The 23,667-nt window shown below is 41.5% G+C and overlaps 1 protein-coding gene across 1 annotated transcript in view; it reads left to right on the forward strand.

Annotated features, from left to right (window-relative positions):
• Positions 1-15,949: 15,949 nt before the first annotated feature.
• Positions 15,950-23,667, forward strand: part of ARHGAP15 (Rho GTPase activating protein 15) — a 618,627-nt gene continuing 610,909 nt past the window's right edge. The window contains exon 1 of the mRNA XM_084799881.1: positions 15,950-16,078. Coding sequence (XP_084656007.1) covers positions 16,068-16,078 — 11 coding nt within the window. The 5' untranslated portion in view covers positions 15,950-16,067. The remainder of the gene's footprint in view (positions 16,079-23,667) is intronic.

Below are 23,667 nucleotides of genomic sequence, written 5' to 3' on the forward strand. Positions count from 1 at the left end.
ACCAACTTAGTGAATGTTTTTATTTGTAGGTCTAAAATTAGCCTATTTGTTTTAGTTTAATTCATAGTCTCTGTTGTCTTTAATTTCTAAAGAGTTCAGACTCCAGTTTCTGAGAAATGCTGGAACTTAGGGACTTGCGGGACTTGGGAAAGTGCCACATGGCTACTGTGTGACTTGAACGTGCTGATTGCAAAGACAACGTTTGTCCTCAACCCCTCTTTCCCCACCGAGTACCCACCATGATGTGCGTAGTTATGTCCTTCATGTGATCCTACCAGGGTTATCTGCCTCACCACAGGACAAGAACTCAGCAGCACAGCCAAGGGACCGCAGACCACTCAGAAATCCTGAGCCCCACTCACTCTTTCCTCCATCATTCTCAAGGATCTTGTCATATGGACCAAAAACAAACAAACAAAAAAACCCAGAACAATCAGTAGTGTTTTAAGCTGGGTGTGGTGGTGCACGCCTTTGATTCCAGCACTCAGGGAGGCAGAGGCGGGAGGATCACTGTGAATTCAAGGCCAGCCTGGTCTACAAAGTGATTCCAGGACAGCCAATGCTACACAGAGAAAACCCTGTCTCAAAACAAAAACAAGCAAGCAAACAAACAAACAAACAAAAAACCAAGCAAACAAACAAAAATATTTTAATATGAAAAACTATTGACAATCCCTTTTACTCTGAAGTAAGTAAAAGAATCCACCCAGTTTTCCTGTCTGAGTGACCATTAGTGAAGTTGACTGCAAGAGTTAGCTCACTTCAGTGCATACAACTCCGTACTGAAAACCCAAAGAGCACCTTTGAAAGGGATAAAATCTGCCTAGGACAGCTAATGGAGTAGCATAGACGGAGATGAAAACTGCTGCTCCTAGGATATCCTTTTCAAATGATGAGTCTACAAGAATCCTAATTCCGTAGGTCAATGGCGCTAGAATTTGAGTGTATGTTTTTAAATTCTGCTCATTTCAGTGCAGGAGTTTTGACTAGATTTGAGGAACGATGCACAAACAAGTAAGAATCACACTCTGTTTCCTAGCCAGGGAAGGTTTTAAAGGAGCTCACTGCAGAAAGGAGACAGTGTTATTTCCCAGAGCTGCAGTGGTTTTCTTCATTACATGGAAGCAAAAGTATGTTTTCATTTTGAATCGTCAAGCCTGCCAGAGAGTGAAATACAACCGAGCTGAAGAGTCGATGTAAGATGAAAAAAAGGAGCCCCCCCTCCAAGCTGTCTGCAAAAATAGATTATTTCTCCTAATTTCCTGATTTAGTTATAGTCATAGTGTACATAAAAACAGATTTGATTTTCTTGGAATCAAACGTAAAATGAAAGCCAAGCCCTTATCGCTGGAACAAGACAGCAGTTTGCAGGGCTGTTGCATCCTTTGAACTCAGATGACATTGTCTCAGAGGAAAAGATGTTTGATGAGTTTTTTTACACTTTAAAGCTCTTGCTAGGGAAAATGAGCTGGGAATCTCTTGGTAGAATTGAAAGGGGGGGGGGTGGATCATTTCGTCTTCAAAAGATGAGGGGGAAAGTGTCATTTTCTATTTCCCTTAAGTATCATTCTTTCAAATACTTGTGTGACAAGAGGTTCAACAGGCTTAGATATGGAGTTTTAGTTTTCCAGAAAATGCATGGAGGACTTAACTGGCCTTGCACATCAAAAAGAAAAGAGAGAGAGAGAGGAAGGGAGAGAGGAGAGAGAGAGAGAGAGAGAGAGAGAGAGAGAGAGAGAGAGAGAGAGAGAGGGAGAGAGGGAGAGAGACAGAGAATAAAATCCCCAGAAAGAGAGGAATGGTAGAACAAACTCTGAAAAACTCTAGTTCCTACAACTACTGTGACTAGTTTTCCATCCTACCAGTAATAAGTAAATAAGCTCTTCAAACCTAGTACCATGTGTGTTTCACTCAGCTGGTCAGGGATAAACCCAAACCCAAACTCACACTAATTGCTGGTAAGTATCTGTATTGCATGGTATCTCGGAGCCCAAATGCCATCAGAAAATAAAACAATAGCAAAGCAAAGTGACACAAAACAGAAATGAAGGAGAAAGGAGCACTGACCTATGACTGACATGATGAAACCAACAAAGGTCAAAAATTCAGACCTGAAGGACTGGAAATGTGAAAGATCAGAGCCCGAAGCTTTGCTGTGTTTACAAGTTAAAACATCTGACAAAGCTTGAGAGATGGCAGCCGAAGAAGGAAACTGTTGGTCCAGTTCCCCAGAGTAGGTGCCCTACGTTCATCTCTGCTTCCTTGTGCTCTGGTTGTGGGAATGGTGTTATAGAAAAACTGTCCTCCACAGCGAATTTCTGTGAGCCGTTGAGAAAACTTGAAATTGCAGAACTTCAGCAGCGTATGAAGGTAAACCCTCCAAGCAAACCTGCAAGCAAATGCCAAGGGTGGAAGAATCTTCATTGTCCTGAGAGGTGAGGAAACCTCTCCTCCACGGCAGAGTAAGACACTGTGTCCTCCAAAGACGCTGTCTAGAGAAAGGTCTTCGAAGCTGTCTCAGAGCAAAGCTACTGGGTCTTTTGTCTTATAGATGGTAGACAGAATTGTTTGCAGACGTTAAACCATTTCTCTTAGGATGCATGTGACCTTCTGCCATTTCGTATCTTCATGGTCCTTTCCCCAAGTCCAGAAGATGATGGGCCAGAATCATTCTTCTACATTATCAAAAACTCTGCTTAACTGTCATTTCTAAATGAAGCAAAGAGCCACATCTTGGCTAGATATATACGTATAGAAGATGTACACTTTATTAAAAATGACACAGTATGTGGAGAATAGATTGTGATATTCTTTGTCACGCATGTTTTAATGTGATTAAAGGACAAGAGCGATGGTTCAGTCAGTATTCCTGTCCCATAACTATGGAGACCTATGTTCAGAACTCTGTCACCTGGGAAAAAGCCAAGCATGGTGCTACACACATGCAATCTGCTTGGAGCAAATAGAGATCAACAGGTGGCTTACATAGCTCACTGGCCAGCCAGGGTAGATAAGCACCGGACTCTGGGCTCAGGGATAGACCTTGTCTCAAAAGAAATAGTGGAGTGGAAGAGTGGAAGACTGCTGACATAGAAATGCATGCGTACATATGTACACATGTACTCACATGCACACAAGCACATGGTATGTGTGTATGTATGTATGTGTATACATATATATACTCAGTATACACAGACAACTGATTTAACATTTTTATTAATTAATTTTTATTTGTGTTATGATTATTTCAGAGAAAATGCATCATGATATTTGACAAGTCTGGCAGTTTGAGGATGATATTTCTATTTTTCCATGTCCTTGTCATTCTCATTTCTTTTAATAAAAAACCATGTTTTTCTCTTTTATTTATTTTATTTTTCAGATTATAGCTACACCATTTCTCCCTATCCTTTTCTTCCTCCAAACCCTCCTATAGCCCCTACTCCTCCTCTTTTTCAAACTCATGGCCTCTGTTCTTAATTAAAAATATGTTTCTAAATACATGATTAGTACATACAGATATTCCCAAATATGTAAATTCAGCCTGCTTGGTCTGTATACTGTCACTTGTACATACGCTTTCAGGGATGACCATTTCGTGTTGAATAAACAATTGCTGTGCTCTTCTGGGAAGACTTTCTTTTGCTCTCCCCACTCCTTAGTCACCTGCAGTTCATTGTGCAGGGTTAAGGTTTTCTGGATTTTCCTCAATTCACTTTAGAAGCACAGTTTCACAGCAAACTCCCTGTGCCCCTGGTTTTTATAATCGTTCCACCCTCTGCTCCAAACTATTCCCTAAGCCGTAGATGTAGGATCATTTCGTCATGTATTCATTGAGGCTGAGCTCCACATCTCTGCATTGTGACTGGCTGAGGCTTTCTGTAATGTTCTCTGTCTGATCAATGACTTCACTAGCCCTTGGTAATTGGGAGGTTTCTAGTACGAAGAATGATTCCCTTCTCTCTCTCTCTCTTTTAATTTCCGTGTTCATTTTTATTTTTATTTTTATATTTTCATTTTATTTTTATATTTTATTTATTTATTATAATGTATTCATATTAATTCCCAATTGTTATGTCCTCACTTGTATCTTCTCATTCCCACTCTCCCTCCCTCTTCTGCCCTATCTCCCTCCCCTAGACCCAGAGGGGGGGTTCCTCCCCCACCATCTGACAACAGCCTATCATATCTCATCTGGATAGCCTGCAGCCCCTTCCTCTGTGTGCTCACATGGTCTCCCCACCAAGAGGAGGTGATCAAATCTGGAACACCAGAGTTCATGTCAGAGGCAGTCCCCACTCCCCCCACAACTGTGGAAAAAGAGCTGTCCATTGGCTCTATCGGAACAGGGGTCTAAGTCTTCTGCATGCACTGTCCTTGGTTGGTGCAACAATTCGTGCAGGGCCCCCCTGGGTCCAGATCCACCCGTCTTGATGGTCTCCTTGTGGGATTCCTGATCTCTGTGGGCCCTTCCATCTCCCCATTCTTCAATGCCACTCTCAGTGTTACGCCCAGAGTCCAGCAACAAATCCTAGCATCTGTCCTGATCCCCTGCTGGGTGGAGTGTCTCAGAGGACATTTGAACACGTCTTAAGTCCAATTAGAGAGCTGTCAGTTACTTCCAAGATGTGCACGCTGTGTTACACCCTTAGGGTTATTGTGCCATGCCAATCATTGTTCTGGGTCACAGACATCATAGTTGGGTGGGACTGTTGGCTGTTTCCCTGCAGTCTTAGTCAGTGGTCTGTTGCTGGAATGAAACACCAACTCTTATAAAAGAAAAACATTTGACTGGGGCTTGCTTACAGTTTCAGAGGTTTAGTCCGTTATCATCATTGTGGGAAGCATGGCAGCATGCAGGCAGACTTTAGTGCTGGAAAAGTAGCTGAGCATTTTACATATGGATCCAGAGGCATCAGGTAGGGCGAGAGCCATTGGTCTTTACTTGGGTTTCTGAAACCGCAAAGCCCACCCTCAGTGACATACTTCTTCCAACAAGACCACGCCTCCTAATCCTTTTAAGTAATGCCACTCCCTGATGAATATAGGGGTCACATTCATATTCAAACACCCACTCCTTTTTTTTCTTTTAATTCTTTTATCTTTTTTTATTGATAATATTCATATTACATCTCAACTGTTATCCCATCCCTTGTATCCTCCCATTCCTTCCTCCCTCCCGCTTTCACACAATTCCCTTCCCCTATGACTGTGACTGAGGGGGACCTCCTCCCCCTGTACGTGATCCTAGGGTATCAAGTCTCTTCTTGGTAGCCTGCTATCTTTCCTCTGAGTGCCACTGGTTCTCCCTATCAAGGGGATGTGGTCAAATATGGGGCACCAGAGTAGATGGATTTTGTGTAGTCTATCTTTGTCTTTTGATTGGAACACTGAGACCATTGGGGTTTAAAGTTATTATTGAAGTGTGTGTGTTAAGTTTCATCATCATGTGTGTGTGTGTGTGTGGGTGGGTGGGTGGGTGTGCTCACGCACATGTGTGTCTGAGTGCAGGAGCGAGTGTACTGTGTTCTCAGTGATAATGTATGTTTTAATTGGCATGTTTTTGTTTTTATATCCACAGTCTTTCTGTCATGCTCATTCCTCTCTTTAGCCTGAACTATTGCCTCCTGTATTTTCTTTAGGGTTAGTTCCTTAATTATGATTTTTTTAGGTTCTTCATACTATGAAAAGTTTTTTCTCCTTCACCTATGGTATGTAATTTTGCTATGTGCTATTAGTCTGTCCTGGCCCCTGTGATCTTTTAGGACATGGAACACATGGCCCTGGGTTCTTATGACTTTTGAAGATTTTATTGAGAAATTAGCTGTTATCCTGATTGTTTTTCCTTTATATATGACTGTGTTTTTTCTCTTGGGGCTTTCAGCTTACATTCTTTTTTCTGTATACTTAGTGGGAGCGTTCTTTGCTGGTCTTGTGTATTTGGTGTTCTCTGTGCTCCTTGTATGAGTATGACTGTGTCTTTCCTTACTTTGAGGGCATTGTCTCCTATGACCTTGTTGAAGATATGATCCATGCCATGCTTCTCCCTCCTCTATGTCTGTAATTCAAATGTCTTGTTTTTTGTGGTGTCTTAGATTTTTTGTGTGTGTGTTTTTCTTTCCTGTTTGTTTGTTTTAACTTTTGTATTTGTGCTAGCTAGTTTTATGTCAACTTGACACAAGCTAGAATCATTTGAGAGGAGGGAATTTCAGCTTAAAAATATTGCCTCCATAAGCTTGGGCTTTAAGCAGCAAGCCTACAGGGAATTTTCTTAATTAAGGACTGATGTGGGGGGGACAAAGCCCGTTATCAGAATGATGTGCAAGATTTGGCTGGGTAAAGTGGTTGGATGTAGCATGGGAGGGCTTGTGGGCTCCTGCAAGCAGGGCAGGCTCTGGATGAATCCTACAGGTGGAAATCAAGGCTCTCTCTCTCTCTCTCTCTCTCTCTCTCTCTCTCTCTCTCTCTCTCTCTCTCAAAGATTTATTTCTTATTAAATATACAGTGCTCTGCCTTCACGTACACCTGCAGGCCAGAAGAGGGCATCAGATCACATTATAGATGGTTATGAGCCACCATGTGGTTTGTGGAAATTGAACTCAGGACCTCTGGAAGAGCAGTCAATGCCCTTAACCTCTGAGCCATCTCTCCAGCCCCAAAATCAAGTGTCTTTAGCTTCATTATTTTGTTCTTTCACAGAGATCTTGGCATTATATTTGAACCCAACACACCAGATATGCTTCTGTTATCCTTCTGTTTCAAACACACTAGATAGAAATTATATTATAAAATATTGAAATCTTAAATCAAAATTTACTTATAAAAGTTTAACAACCCTTGTGTGTGAGAATTTCATCTCAGAGTATAAGATTAATGCTAAAATATTTTCTTTACATATTGCTCTAAAATCAAAGAGCAGGATAGCATAACATTCCATTATATATGCTTTTCTCTGGTAGAAATGTCCTGATATTTGTTCAAGAAGTACCTGAAATTTATTTATATTAAATTTTAAAACCATGCAATACATGATAGGCATTTTGATTTTAAGAAGGTTCTGAACAAGGTACTTACAGAAGGAATGTATCTCAGCTACAGGAAGACTCTGTGCATCATTGTTGGCATCAAACTCAACACTGAAGAGGTTAGAGATGCTCTTCTAAGATTAGAAAAGGAAAGATGACCATCCTGCCACTTCTGCTTAACATATCATTGGAAATCTTAGCTAGAACAATTGAAGAAAGAAAGAAAGAAAGAAAAAAGAAAAAGGAAGAGGAAAAGAGGAGGGAGGAAGGAAGAAAGGGCACTCAGATAAGAAAGTAATTAAATGGTTTCTTCTGATTACATAATCTGGTTACAAAGGAAAAAAAAACAGAGTCCATCAAAACTTGAGGTAAGCAAAAAATTAAGTTGAAGGACTCAAAATTAATCTCTTGAAGAGCGTGGCCACTGTTAAGTTGATCATATACCCGTCCGTGGCTGGCCCCAGACCCACAAAGTTATGGACAGCAAAACTTAGATTGGAAGAGAGAGAGGACAATCTGAGGTAAAATTGGGTGTTCAGAGAGGTAGGTGTGGAGCTAAAGGAGCTAGTCAGAGGAGTTTGGATGATCACAATACTGATTAAAAGACTGTGCCTTCAGGCATCATTTCTATAGTTTGTTACAACACTGATTAAATCCTCAGAGAAGTCATAAAAAAGTACAGTTGAAACGGGCTGTGGAACTGAACAGCTGTCAAAAGGAAAAATACAAATGTCCAATTTTGACATTTAACAAAGAGTTCAATATTCTCAGTCATTGGTGGAATGTGGATCAAAGGTACTTTAGGATTCTATCCCACTCTCACCTGAGCCATCAACACTAGGAGGACGGATGACTATAAACGCTGGTGAGGGTGTGGAGAAAGGAGACCTTGGTATTTGGTGAGAGTGTAAATTAATGCATCCCCTTGGAAACCTGTCTATGGGTTTCTCAAATAACTGGAAACATAGCTACCATCTGACCCAGCTACAGAACTGCTGGACACGAACATGGAGAACTTTACATGATACCACATCACTACTTGCACGTCAGTGGTCATTGCTGCTCTAGTCACAATAGCTAGGGAACGGAAGGCTAGGCGACCATCGGCAGAAGAATGGATAACAAAAATCTTCTACGCACACACAAAAGAATTTTCTTTTCCTTTTTTAAAAAAATGTGAATAAAAATAAAGTCATCGCAAAGTCAGGTACACGGAGAAGACTGACTGGGAAAAGTACGTTGAGTGAGATAACCTGGGCTTGATAGACAAATGTGCGTTCTCTTTCAAATGAGCATCCTGGCGTGGGATTCCTCCGGTGTTCTTTATTAAAGTTGGATTACCTGTGGAAACAGGAAGCTACGAAAGGGTTACTGAGGAGAAGGTTCCTTCTAGGCAACGGAAAGGAGAACATAGATGTAAGGAAAACAGAGGTGAGTACTGGAGGTGGGAAGGTGTAAGCACAGAGGAGACCGGAAGGGCGAAATTGGGGAGGAGCGACTAACCAAAACCAAGGTCATGGAAAAAAAAAAAAACACATGGAAACCACTATTTTGTAAGCCCCAAATGCCCTCTGCTTGACTAAATACTGCTGCTCCCAAATGTAGTGAGAGGAGAGGGGGGAGGGGGGATAAAAAAAGGTCCCCAGCGCTGGAGGATTCTTTCTCAGAAGCTGTTAGTCGGGGAGGCCCCCAGGAGCCCCCAAAGCAACACAGTCAGCACTTTCAGTTGCCGACCAAAACCCAGGTTTTTGTTTGACAACTACTTTAAGGAACCTATTCCCAGTGGCTTTTTAGTTTTACTACCGACCTTGGCAAAGGTTGACAGCTTCTTGATAAGAATGCATTTTAACATTGTGCAAACACCTTCTGCTAATGCTGGGGTTGGGGCAGACTGCTGAGCACTTGAGTAAAGCGTTTGATGCGTGGAAACTTCCCATTTGCTTCTTGAAAGGAGCCCAGAGGCTTCCTTGCCCTAAAAGCAGTTTAATGCTGAAGTCTACCTTCGGTGTTTCAACTACGCCAACGCCAAAAGTGATTATAATTTTAGCGCCTCAGCATGAACTCATTTTCAGTTTCTCTTCAGCTTTTGTTCTGCCTTGCGTTCAGAAGCTTTCCTGTTTTTGTCAATTTTAGTTCCTCTTTTGTTGCAGTTGTAGCCACGATGTGGTCCGGATTTCAAGCAGCAATGGCTTCTAACTCGGAGCTTCAGAGTGCCTTGGAGCCATCCTCTTCCTTCACTGTATTTCAAATTTCCTAGCCCCTGGGATTGCTTTCTTTTCAACGTTGCTCAGTTAGCTGGCGATTTCCATCCTTCGGAGAGGCGGTATCATTTTAGAGGAGGTGGTGTGGCTGTGCTTAGGAATTTGTGCATTTACAGTGTTGCCTGTGCAGGCGGTGCCCATCATCTCAGCAGGCAGTGTTGCTGCAACAGGAAGTTTCCGCCACAGCTTGTATTGCCACGGACCTAAAAAAAACGGCCTCTCACAAATACACCTCTTGCCACTTCTGCGTATCTCATCAGAAAATGAAATATTTAGGATTCTCAAAATGGTGCCTGAGGTCCAGAGGTCAGACCCACGTTTGTGAGACCTGACTGGTGTGTGTCACCAACATCCCTGAGCTCAGTGAGGGCCTCTGGAGAATTTACCTTGTAAACATTTAAACAATTTATAGGGGGTGCAGCCCTTCTTGATATAAAACCCAAACTTGCAAGATGAATACAATAGAGCAAGGTGCGATTGCCTTGCTTTGATGGAGGTGGGGGCAGGGGTGGGGGGTGTGAAGAGTTTGTATGCTATTATTTTTTAATAACCACTGCTCAGCTTAGTAACTCGTACTATGGCTGTAACACCCTCTTCTCCACGTTGATGTCCCTTTGCTTCCCGACCCAGGAACACTTTAGTTATCCTCTCCTCTTTCTTTTTCTGGATCCCAGGTCTCTGTTTATATGCCTGAGTAGTCCCAGGTCTTTCCTCACGTGTTGTCTTATCAGAAATATCACACCTCCTCTCCATCACCTGTTCCCCCTTTTTTCCAGTACCATGCATTTTTAATGTCTAAACACGAAGCTGATGGCACTGCCTCACTTCCTCAGAGTCATTGCTCCCGCATGTTGCCTGTGTTGTGTTATATCAACAAAACTCCTCTTTTCCTGCTTCACTCAAATTAACATAGGATGGACTCCAGACCTGAAAACAAAACAAAACAAAACTCTTTTCTTCTCTTCCACCTGAAGAAGTCCATATGCGATCCATACATCTCTTTAAAGCGCTGTGTAACACTTGCTATCTGCTGACTTTGTTTTTTTCTCTCTATGACTGTCCTACTCTTGGAAATATTATCTAACAAGATGCTTACCCCCTGCCTTAGCTCATCAACAACATTAGTGACATCCCTGGATCTTGGTGATACAACTAAAACAAAGCAAAGGTTTTATATTTGTTGAATGAGTGAGAGACTGGGCGCATCCAGTTTCTTTCACCCGTAATTGTGCAACCCTTGTTTGTGAGAAATTGTCATATCCTTCCTCCTATAAACGTCTGATTCCAATGCTTACTATCATTCTTATATGAGAAATTAAGATTTTATCATATTTTGCATCTGTTTTTTTCCTAACAACATTTAAAAACCACGAGTTCTTAAGAACTTCTGCCATCCTCAGAGAAGCTGCCGAGGCCATTATGAACATCTCTGCAAGACTCTCTGTCCAAGTCTCAGGACACATTTTTGGTTTTGATGCTCCTGGGAGCACAGAATCTCACATTGCTTCTGTGGTCTACTCCCTCTTATTTCCTAAAACTTTTTAACTTTTGTCCCATTTTCTGGAATCCTAACTCTCCTTACCATTTTCCTATGTTCCTGACAAACAGAAGGGGACTTCTAGTGACTCAAAACATGAGGCATCTCCATATTCTTTCACGTTGCCCAGGAACTCATGTTGATCTCTGCTTCTGAGACTTGTCATACTCCCAGCCAAGGCCGAGGCTTACGCTAATATCTAATTCTAAACACTCATCTCTCCCCTCTTTGAGGACATTTTTCACAGTTCCCTGTATTTTCCTCCCATGTACTGTCATTGTTTTTTTTTTTTTTTCCTATAAACATTCATCCTCCAGATTCATGTGTTCTTTTTCCAGGCTGAAAAAGCAAAAACACATAAAAACAAGTCCCCATGGCTCCATTTCTTTTTTTGAGTACCACACAATACCGACCCCCCCCCACCCCAGCTCTTAACTTTTCCTGTTATATAAAAGTTACTTAAAGTATGTGTGTGTGTGTGTGTGTGTGTGTGTGTGTGTGTGTGTGTGTGTGTACTTTCTTTCACTATGATCCATGTGTGGTGGTCTGAGGACATCTTTCAAGACTTGATTCTCTCCTTTCACTATGTAGATTGCAGGGCTCAAACTCAGGTCATCAGAATTGGCAGTAAGTTTCTCACCATCCCTGCACAACAAGATTTCTTTCCCCCAGACATCCTATTGGGACTCTAGATGAAAGAAGCACGGGCAAATAGCAAAGTAGAAGGATCCAGAGGGTCCTAGAAACCTATAAGTAGAACATTATGAAAGGCAGATTTGGACCAAGGGGTCCCACTCAAACTAAGGCAGCAGCCAAGGACAATACAGGCAGTAAACTTTAAACCCCTACCCAGATCTAGACAAAGGACAGAACATTCTCCACAGTAGAGTGGAGAGTGGGGTCTGACTTTCACACAAACTCTGGTGCCTCATATTTGACCATGTCCCCTGGAGGGGGAGACTTGGTGACACTCAGAGGAAGGACAGCAGGTTACCAAGAAGAGACTTGATACCCTATAAGCATATACAGGGGGAGGTAATCCCCCTCAGGAACAGTCATAGGGGAGGGGAATAAGGGGAAAATGGGAGGGAGGGAAGAATGGGAGGATACAAGGGATGGGATAACCATTGAGATGTAACAAGAAAAATTAATAAAAAATAAAAAAAAATTTCTTTCCCCCACATCTAGCAATATCTACTTTTATCAAGGTCACAGTGACCTTCCCCATTCCCTACCTAAAGTCAATTTGACCACTCCCGTTTACTTCTTGAAACTTCAGCAACATTTGACAATTTCTTTAAAAAAAAAAATTATTCGCTTTAGATCCCTATCGCAGCCCCTTGTTCCTCTCCTCTCAGTTCCACCCTTTTCCCCCTCTGCCCCCTCCCTTCTCCTCAGAAAAAAAAGAACTCCTCCGAACCCACTCTGGGAACATCAAGTCAGGACTAAATGCCCAACAAGGAAGCCCAGTTAGGGGAAAGTGACCCAAAAACAAGAAACAGAATCCATGTCAGAGACAGCTTGCACACTAGTTGTTATGGGACCCTCATGAAGACCAAGCTGCCCATCAGCTACATATGTGTAGGGGGTCTAGGTCTAGTCCATGGATGCTTTTTGGTTAGTGCATCAATCTCTGTGCGCCCCCATGGTCCTGGGTTAGTTGCATCTGTTAGTCTTCTTGTGGAGTTCTTGTCCCCCCTGGGTCCCTCTATCCTTCTAACTCTTCCACAAGACTCCCGGAACTCCACGTAATGTTTGGATATAGGTCTAGAAGCTAAGTAACAAGGAGGGCCCAAGGGGGAGAATGTTTGATTATCCCTCAGAAGGGGGAAAAAAATAGACACCAGAAGTGGATGGAGAAAGGACTGCATGGAAGAGAGGGTAGGAAAGGGAATGTGGGTAGGGTTCAGGTTCAGCGGGAGAGTGGGAGTTAAGAGGGCTGGGAGAGAGAAACATTTGACAGTTCATAAATCTCTCCAAGAAGCATTTTAATTTGACTTTTGAAGAAACCAAACTCAGGAAGGTCCTCTTTCTTCTCTTCCTTAATGTCATTTTTTTTTATCCTCTCTTTTGCAGTCTTTACACTGAGCACTGAGAGTCCTACCTTGACACTTTCTCTTTTTATGATCACTCTAAGCCTTCATATCCAGTGACACTATTAAGTGCTAAATGCTGTTGACTTCCAAATAGATGCTGTTAGCCCCCAGCAGCATTTTCCCTGGTCTCTCGCCTTCATATCCAGCTGCACATCAGTTAAGTGCACTGTGAGGACAGTCAGCTTCTCAGAGGTCAGTCGCACTATGTAAAGCCTCGGTGTCCCAGTGCACCCACCGAGCTCTTCTCAATCCATTTCTCTCTCACCGACATTTGATGTATTCTTTGCTGCTCAAGTCAAAAAGACAGGTGAGTCTCTTCTCAAACTCCTTCCAGAATTTATCTGTGGTCCTCTGTTGGTGCTTCAGCTTGGTCCATGGCCCCACCATATCTTCTGTGGGTAATTGCTATAGCTTTGTCCATCCTTCAACACCCCACTGAGTCTCACAGAACTCCACGCAGTTTCTCAGTAGTATGAAAGAGAATATTCCTCCCAGCATGGACCATCCTTGTCCTACCACCAAGGAAGCTGCTTTCCTATCTTCCCTAAGGAAATATCTCTCATCCAGCTGATGATGTGGTTCCTCGCCATGCACCTCTCATTCTTTCTCTGTACTAAGGCTTAATAACTAAAACATGTCCCTGAGATTTATTTCCTTTTAAACTAGACTTTCCTATGCCCTTCTTTTTTGTCTGTTTGCGCATAACCTTGGCAGCTTAAAGAAAACAGGCTGGCAAGGCCAAGACCCTGATGCCATCAAATTCAGAATCTGCAGATGATCAATTTCCAAGGATGCTTCCTTCCGATTATGACCTCACACGGTAGAAAAGTGAGCTAGGCTCAGGAGCTCCCTTTAATAAAAGGGCTCCTCAAAACTGCAACCCTGAATGTAACCCAAGGGAAGCCTCAGAGTTTTACTTCTGGCTCCCCTAGACTGATTTGGTTCATAAATTGGTCCCATTTTCCTTAGGCGTAAAAGTAGTGTGGTAATATTGTCTAACTCAGGAAGCCAAGACTACAAGGAACATAAAACTGCTTGGCCTAATGTGTGACTCTCTGCATTCCCTCTGTGAAGGATTGAGTCCGCCTACCAATGAGTGACAACACAGGACATAGATCCTTAATCAGGATGAGTCCCCATCGCTCCTCATAAGCCAAACCAAGACGAATTGCTGTGAAAAGAAAGTGCACCTTTGTCTTCATTTAATGTATTTTATCAATGCTTGCTTTTAAAGAGACACCTAATTCATACTGCTCGTCCTTGATTTCTGAGTCCAGTCAGAGTTTATCAAGGCTTCAAATTAGTTGTCTTAAATTTCGGGGGTGCTTCCTGGCCCCACACCCCACAGGCTCATACATTTGAATATTCGCTCCCCTGTTGGAAGAAGTATTTTGGAAGGATTAGGAGGTATGGCCTTGTTGGATGAGGTGTATCTCTGGGAGTGGACTTTCAAGTTTCCAAAGCCCTCCCCTCCCCGCCCCTCCTGCCGCGGAAGCCCATGCTTGGCTCAGTGTCCACCTCCCTCTTCTCTCCACCCTCCCCTTCCCCCCATCTTTGCTGCTGCTGGTTGTGGTTCCAGATGAAAAGCTCTCAGACACTGCTCCTGTGCCATGCCTGTCTGATTCCTGCCGTGACGATAATATAATGGACTTATCCTCTGAAACTTTAAGCAAGTCCTCAATTAAATTCTTCCTCTTATAAGAGTTGCCTCAGTCATAGTGTCTCTTCAGAGCAATGGACCGGTAACTAGGATGCGTATAGTTCTTCGAGGTATGCAGATTAGTTACATCTACTTAGTATGCTCCCTGAAGTAGAATTTTCATATCTCTGTGCTTCGTTACTTGGAGAACTTACTGAATTTTAGGGATGTAAGTGGCTTGGCCAGCTCCTGGATTCAGCTTTCCTCATTTGTAGCGTCATTCTCTCTGCCTTCTCCTTGCCACTAATAGTGAACACTCTGCTAAGTCTCTGAGGACTTACATACCCAAGATTGTCCATCCAGGAAACACAGGAATGAATTGAATGCCTTTGAAAAACAGGCCCTACCTCCGTGCTTCACAGAGGTCTCGGGCAATTTATCCGATGCTAACAGACTGAGATTTATTTTCTCTCACACTTGGAAGGAACAGATTCACTTTTGTGATATCTTGCAAATCTCAAAACCCAATCAAGCCTCGTAACCCAGGGCCAGGTAGTCTGAACGCCACCACTCAATGTGTATGCACATACTAGGGCTGTTGCTGAGACCGGCTCTAATATGTTTTTGGTCGGCTAAAGCTTACCATGTGAGGTCCGGAAGCTCGCCCAAAAGGACGGCTTTTTGACCACTTATTTTGTATCTTTTTAAAATGTTATTCCAAAGGATCATGCAGCTTGATCAAGTGAGCTGTTCTTCGGCACATTTCAGAACAGCTTGGGAAACTCAGAGAAAATGTGCCAGGGTGAAGCCTTATTCATGTTCAGTGCTGCAGCAAGTACCCTGAGCTACTGTCCTGGGGCATCTGCAGACTCTGGGCGGTCTGCTTCAAAGTTTGGATTCCACCTGCCGCAAGCCCTGTGCACTGCTCACCCGAATAGGCTCTTGTATGTCTAGCCCTGAGCGAGACAAGCACCAGCACCATGTTAGGGGTGACTTCCTGGTTTTCCTGCAGATATGCAGTGCCTTCTGGTGAGCATGCACACTCACAAGTTAACCCAGGAGAGACTGTTTGTAAGGTCTTACTAGAAGACAGAAAAGGGGAAGTTTCCACTCTTCTTGACAGCCAGTTCCTCCGCTGACCCAACCAAACTCAGTGGCTTAACATTTTAATCACATTTCCCCCTTTAGATTAAACTTGACATAGCCCATATAAGCATACAATGCTTAAGAACTGACTTTAACATTGATAAATAATGATATTGTTAACTGACTGTGCAAGGCAAACTCTCAGTCAAATGATGTGTGGTTAACTGCCTGTACCCAGGAAGTGGGTTGTTTTTTACCGGCTATGCTCACCCTTTGCCCCCGCCTTTTTTTTTTTCCCCTTCAGTACTGAAATTAAGCAGCAGCTAGCACAGGCCCCCTCTTAGGACACATGACCTTACTCTTTTCCGTTTTGTTGAAAGAGTCATTAACAGGAGTTGATGGCAGTTCTAATAGCAGGTCACCATGGAGAAAAGGTATGTAATTTTAAGTTTCTACGGTGTATTAACTGCTTAAAAGTACTGCTGGTTTGAATGTAGAATCATTTCTACAAAATGTACTGCTCTTACCTGGGACCCAAACATCAACTTGTTTCCTTCAGTGACAAAGAGTGCAGTGGGCTTTTTTTTTTCATATTTGCAAGCGACAAGTTCAAATTTCCTTTATGAAAATAGTATGCCAGTATCTTTGTCTATGATTTCAGACTAAAACATTAAAGAGCAAACATGGCAAAGTTTGAAGCTGCTTTTAAAAGTAAGTGTGAATAAAATCCACGAGACCACACACCTTTAGCTGATAGCTACTTAAAAATAGGCACGATTCAAAATTCAGTAAATAATAGACATAGGAGGCCACTAGAATGATAGGAAATGGCCTCGTAAATTTCAGTGTGAAAAGTACTCACTTCAAGGCATTGTGTAAAGATGCATAAGAAGATTCTCAATTACAGCAGCCACCTTGAGCAGGGAAGTTTTAGCATATAAAAAGATAATTTCTGTCACAACTATTTCCCCTTACTGGTATTTTATGTACTGGATGGGATAAAATCCAAGCATTTAAAAAAATTTATAAATAGGCATTTATGTTCAAAACAAAGGTCTCACCTGCATTCTCTGACGGTTATTTCTGGGAAGAGGGCTCACTTGAAGGTGTCCTTTTGCTGTTTAAGGTAACTGAATTTTAAAGTTTTCTAAAAGAATAAACCTTAGAAATGAGAAAGGTTCGTTCATTGCAATCTAGCAAGAGCTTTTATTCGCCACTGACATTGTGCTGATGTCTCTGTGTGCTCTAACTCACATGCAGATGTCATTAAAAAAAAGTTGCTAATCTGAGACAAATATCTAAATAAATCTAACAGGAGAATTTTGGAAAAAAAATAATGAAAATACAGGCTATGACCCCTTTGCCCCTAATATTATTTTATCATGCTATTGGATAAGGAAGTGATACCCCACAACGCAGATATTTTGGGATTATTAAAAGTGGTTACAGGGTTGATAAGTGGCAACAATTCTCTTTTCTTTCATTGTGGTCTATTGAAAGACACTTATAAATGTTTTTTGACATGGTCAATTTTGTAGGAAATTATTCAGCACACTTCTGGCATGCTGCAATTTAAGATCTTTTCAAATATCCACAGTGAAGCTAGCTACTTGTTGACTGTTATATGATTATGCCAAAATAGAGATTAGGATGTGGTATCCAATACTTTTTATTATTAGCATGTCAGAAGACTTTCGTAATATATATTTGCTTTGATACTGTGATTATAGGTCAGATCTGTTTTATCTCCTTACCATGGAAAGTAGTATTTAAGTCTATCTTCAATATTGTGCCACTGAGACTTTGCACAGTGAGCTGTATCCTTTAGATAATTTTTGTTGATGTGTTATTGGTGATTTCATTGTATTATAAGACAAGCATCACATGAATAGAGGTGGCTGAACCCACACATTAACACAAAAATAAATGTTTAGATGAAAATCTGAAGTTTGTCTTTAAAGCAGAAAGCTTTAAAGCACTTAATATGCTTGAAAATCAGATTATTTATAAAAAATTGTTTTTGTAGGTACTGTTAAATTCAGGCATTTTATGGAGTATGTATGAAATGAAGGATAAGTTAAGACAGTTTGAGGTAGATTTGGACAGCACAGCAAGTAAAGATACATAAACTGATGACTTCAAATCTATTTTGCAAGACAATGTTGCACAAGCTCTGGACTATTCAGACCAATTCTTAAGGGACTTGATTGCAAATGAGTTCCTCCAGATCACTCGGCCTTTGTGCATGCTGAATAGCTAGGCAAGTTTTAGTGAAATAAAACAAGACAGAGAATCTCATTTTCAAAGTCACTGCAGAGCAGACCTGATGAAAGAATACCATGCTCTTCACCTGGGGACAGCATTCATCAAACTCTCTCCTGCATGGCACCCCCTTTGGCTACCCCACACAGTGTCTGATTTAGAGTCCCACAGTTTACTTATCCCGTGTTGCAGAGGGTAGGGACTCTAAGGCAAGTAGCCTTGTACTTTAAAGGAGAGCACCAAGGTCTTGATGTCCTTTCTGGGTCTTCCCTGCTCCTGCAGCAGAGCTCTAAGATGGTCTCTCAGATAATGGGTTCCAAATGACCACCTAAATGCTGAAGAGTCTAGTCTTGTTAAAAGAAAATGGTGCATCATAAGTGGTTGTAATTTCTGAGAGTGTCCAGTAATGATCTACCTCAGGGATGTCCTCATCTCTATAAACTATTCCTACACAGGTACACATCTTTTTCATAGCAAGTGAAAAACCTGTGTAATGGATCTTCAGAAATTTTTGATTTTTCCAAACACAAAATATTTGACATGACCAATAACTTTATATATGTAGATTTCTTCGAGTGAATGTGTGTTGTGTATGTGTACACATAAGTTTACTTGTGAAGGCACATGTGTGTGTGTGTGTGTATCTGTGTGATGTGTATGTGTGTATGTGTATGTACATATACACATGCATGTTTGTGTTTGTGCACAGACCAGAAGTCAGGTGTCCTCCTTAGTAGTTCCCAGTCACACTTTTTGAGGTAGCATCTCAGTGACTGTGTGGCTCACTTACTAACCTAGACTGAATGTCCAGAGAACTCCAGCATTCTCCTGCCTCTGCCTTTCCAGTGTTGTGATTACAAGGCAAGGACACAGTTTCTGACTTTTATAAAAGCAGGGGACCTAAACTCTGATGCCCATGTTTGGGTAGTAAGCACTTTACCTACTGAACTACCTGCCCTGACCAAGGATGCAGCTTTTAAAAGTCTTTAATGCTCTGAAATGAACTGCTTGGATATCATGTTTTTATAATGTGAAGTACATGTTATATGACAAAATTAGGAAATTAATTACTGAAATGAACTGCTTAGATATCATGTTTTTATAATGTGAAGTACATGTTATATGACAAAATTAGGAAATTAATTAATGACTTTTGTGACTCTTATCAAAGATACAATATTTTTTTTTTGTTGCTAATGATAAAAAACTAGCAGTGGAAGCTATGATAGTGCTTGATTCAGGACAGATTCACAGAAGCTAAGGTCAGGAATAGATGGATCCAGGATCTCCATTGGGCCTCTCAGGATTAGATCATTATTCCTTCAGTAAACAATCTGCAGAAGTTCTCACCAAGTTAACAACAGAGCTCCAGGCGTGTGCCTCCTCCTTTCTGTGTAATTGATGGCAAAGGAGTACTTCACCACAGTAAAAGCGAAGGTCTGTGTCTGACCGTGTTCACTTGGATCAGACACAGGAGGCCTGGAATTTAGACCTGGGTCCCATCTCACCCAATGACTCCCCACCTGTAGCACATGGACTTTCTCTGACAGGAAGATACTGGTGAATTAGGAAGTGAGGCGCTTTCCCAGAAGGGTTATCATGCTTCTCAGAACCACAAGATTCTACTCCAGAGTCACGACTGCTTACATTTGAAAGTGTTGCTCCCAACTTCTCCAAAGGTGTAATTAGAAATATGTTTAGCATGGCAAGGATGAGGAAAACAAAACTTTCTATGAAACTGAATTGAAAATATTTTCAACAACTATTTACGCAACCATCCTATGAACATTCCAAGGATTATAATCTAGGACAAAAGTTATTGTATTTTGAAAGAGTTCTTTCTTTTTGTTTTATTTGTATAAATGTTTTGCCTGTGTGTATATCTGCACAACAGTGGAAGCCAATAGAGGGTGCCAGATCCACTGGAACTGGAGTGACAGACCGTTGTGATCTGCCATGTGGATGCTGAGAATAGAACCTAGGTTCTCTGCAAGAGCAGCCAGTGCTCAAATAAAGTTATCTTGTTACAAGGCAAATAAAGTATATTAATTGTCACAAAAAGATACGAAAGAGGTTCAGTTTAGACTCAGAAACCCATTCAAAATTCTGCTGTTATTGTTGCTTGCCAGGCCACAAACTAAAGACGCTTTGGGAATAGTACATACACCATTTGATCTTTCCTGTCAGATAAATCAGGAAAATTGTGAAGAGGGCTTATGGTGGGTTTCAGAGACAAATTCATCCTAAAGAGGAGGAAGTGAATGTATCAGACTTAGAAAACATGAGCAAGGGCAGCAAACCTCAAGGCAGGAATGAGGTGTCCAGGTCTGCTGGTGAGTAATGTAACGCAAGTAATGAGGCAAGGAGGATGGAAGAAATATCAAGGCGTGCACCTGTCAAGCACAGCCACTCAGATGCAGGTGCTCAGGGCAGCTGTGAGTGACAGCGTCCATGCCTAAGATGCCACACTGGCATGTAATGGGTTTTCTTGTGCATGCGTTGGTCTGCTTCTTCAGGTATCCTCACTGTTGAGTGCTGTATTCCTTGAAATTTGCAGACAGGCTGAACTTAGTGTCAAGGCACAATACTAAAAGACAGACATTTCCTAGTCCAAGCACCCAAGGCTCTTGCCCAGGCTGCACTTTATGAACTTTATGATTATCTCTCTTCTCGTGGATGTATTTAGGTGACTTAATGAGATGATTACACATTAAAGGAGATTTTCAGAGAAAATCCTTTTCACATTCATCTTTTGGTCTACCTTATTCACTTTGACCTCAACCAGCCATTTTCATACTGATTTTTTGGGTTCTTCCTGTAAAAAGCATAGATTTAAATATGATCATATACGTGTGTTCACTCTGAGGCAGAACTTTACACAGTTCTCCAAGTTTGATTTTTTTTTTCATTTTAACAATGAAAATTGGGGGTATTTTTATGATAAAAATTATCTAATACTTTTTTACAACTGAATGTTAGTCTATATGAATGCATTGAGTCAGAACTTTCTTGTAAGAGCCATAGTATTCATTATTTTAAATTTTCTGTGGAATAATGATTTTGTGTAATTTTGGAAAATATATGTATACTGTGAGTTCTTAGAAATGCATCTGTAAGACAAAAAATGTAATTTTGATAGTGGCTCTAAACTACTCTTGATGTTCTTGTAACTTTTGGGCTTCCATTCCCACTTTGTGAGAGTGGCAGGAGAAGCTGCATAGAGAATGCCTCTGGCTGCCTCCGTGCCTGCTGCCCGTAGGAAGGCTTCAGCAGACTGCGTGCTCCATCTTTGTAGGTTTCATAAATTTACAAAATTGTATGTTGCTCTGCTTTTCTGTGTTATTTCTGCTATGGTGAATGAGATTGAATTTGTTTTAAAAAGCTGTGCCATTTTTCACTGTACAGGAGAGGGCTTGCTCTTAACTGTGGAATTAAAAAAAAAAAATATCACTGACACTGAAGCCTTGGCCTGAGATCCTGAAGAAAGTAAGAAAGAGGGGAGAGAGAGAGAGAGAGGGGGGGGGGAGAGGGAGAGGGAGAGAGAAGCATCCATAAAATAAACTGAAGATTCAATGGGCTCTAGCTAACTGGGGAGGGGAGACTGCACCGCACTGTGAATTCTCAAAAGAAGGAGAGAAAGAATGCAAGTAAAACAATACATCCAGAAACCCAACAGGTCTCAGAGGAGCCAGAGACAGATGGGTGTAATCACTAGCTCAAGTAGATAAATAACCTTAAACAGAAGGAAGCAGGCTTTAATGAGTTTGAATGTAGATGAATTGGATATAGATAAGATGAAATGAGGAGAGGAAGTTGAGGGAATTCATGCTTCCTAGTTTCTGTCTTCCCTGAAACAGTTGGAAGCTCAGCTGATGACAATGAGTACTTCCAGGTGCCAAAAACCAGATGGAACGTTTTATTTAAAAACGGCCCTTGTCGATAACACAGTACAATTGTAGATTTTTATTTTATTTTTAAAATTTTTCTTAGACACGGTTTTACCACATAACCAAGGCAGGCCTCAAAGTCTCTGTGTAGCCTATACCACAGTCTAATCCCTTATGTAGGCCAGGTTGGCCTCAAGCTTATGCCAGTCCTCTTACTTTACTCTCATATGTGCTGGGAGTATAGCCATGTACCACCATTCCAAGTGTCTTGCTATGATGAAATACTCTGACAAAGTGATGTAGAGGAAAATGGTTTATTTCAGCTCATGGCTCAATGTTATTGTCCATCTTTGTAGGGGAAGTCACAGTGCCAGGGGCTTGAGACAGCAAGGTACACTGTATCCACAACAAAGAATCAGAAAGCACTGGGGGAATGCATGCTTTCTAGAACTGAACAAATTTCCATCTTATAGAGCTCAGTATCCTCTGCCCAAGGAATGTTGCCCCCAACAGTAAGATGGGTTTTCCCACATCAATTTGGATATACTCAAGATAATACCACATAGACATTCCCAGAAACACATCCCTAAAGAGATTCTAGGTTTTGTCAAGGCAAGATACAGTTAAAATAAAGTTTTTCTATTTTAATAGACAGTAGCCTAATTGCATTAAAGGCTACAACAAATTTGAGCATCAAAATTATATCTTGTAAAATGCTGAGAATTATTGGGAAAACAAAATAATAGGTATGTTTTCTAGCCAATGAAAAGATTACATAGGAAAGACACATACAAACAGAAGCATTCAAACATAAATCTATGGTATAAACCTAATTTCTCATGAATGGTAAAGTGCATTCTATAGATGGAGCCCCAACGCTCTTCACCTGCCACACACAATGAACACTGCACTTCCATTTTATCCAGTGTCTTAGCTGCACACAGTGCTACTGTAGTCCCCTCTTTTCCTTTTCTGTCCTCTCATTTGATTTCCCAGTGTGCCCTGATCTGTTCTCCTGCTGACTAATTATGTAGATGGTTGCCCTTGGTATGTTTTATGTACCACACCATTCAAATCTCTAAAAAACAGAAATCATATGAGGTCAGTCTTGGGGTGTAATATTAGTTTTGCCCTAAATATTTATTCCTAGGTAATCTCTAGTTATATGACATTAAATCCTATCTATATACTAACTAACTAGATCTCAAGGCCAAACCTCTGTTCACAGCATTAAAACTGTAAATGCAATTGGCTGCCATCATCTCTCCATGAATGTCCCTGACAAGCCAAGATAACTATGTAAAAAACAAGCCCTTGTTCTAGACATAGAGTCAAAAGCAAAGTGATTGAAGGATTTGAGCTCCAACCCCCAGGACCTACATAAAAAAACAGAATGCAGTCAGCTATGAGTCTGTAATCTCAGTGAGGTGGAAACAGGAGAACCAGTCAGAAGGCTATGGATCAGCTAGCATAAAGAACACAGTGAGGCAGAGATGAAGAGAAACTCCTCCTTCAAACAAATGAAACCAGAAAAACAAAAAGACAAGGTGGAAGGTGAGAACCAATTCTGAAAGCTGTCCTCTGAACTCTACACTCCTGCTAGCGAACATGTGCCCCACTCTCCCACACACCACACACACACACACACACACACACAGACAGAGGGGAGAGAGAGAGAGAGAGAGAGAGAGAGAGAGAGAGAGAGAGAGAGGGAGAGAGCTCTTTCAAAAACAAAAAGTCACTGCCACCTCCCCTCACCCATGCAGCTTTTCTTCTTTCATCTTCCTTAACAACATATTGCATCATCTTTCTGTCTGTAGAAGCAACCTAGAATTATGTGCAGTGCCCCCCTTCTTCCTTCTCTGTCCTCTAAA

Source organism: Acomys minous, assembly GCF_964271855.1.
Source record: "Acomys minous genome assembly, chromosome: 10".
Taxonomy (NCBI): domain Eukaryota; kingdom Metazoa; phylum Chordata; class Mammalia; order Rodentia; family Muridae; genus Acomys; species Acomys minous.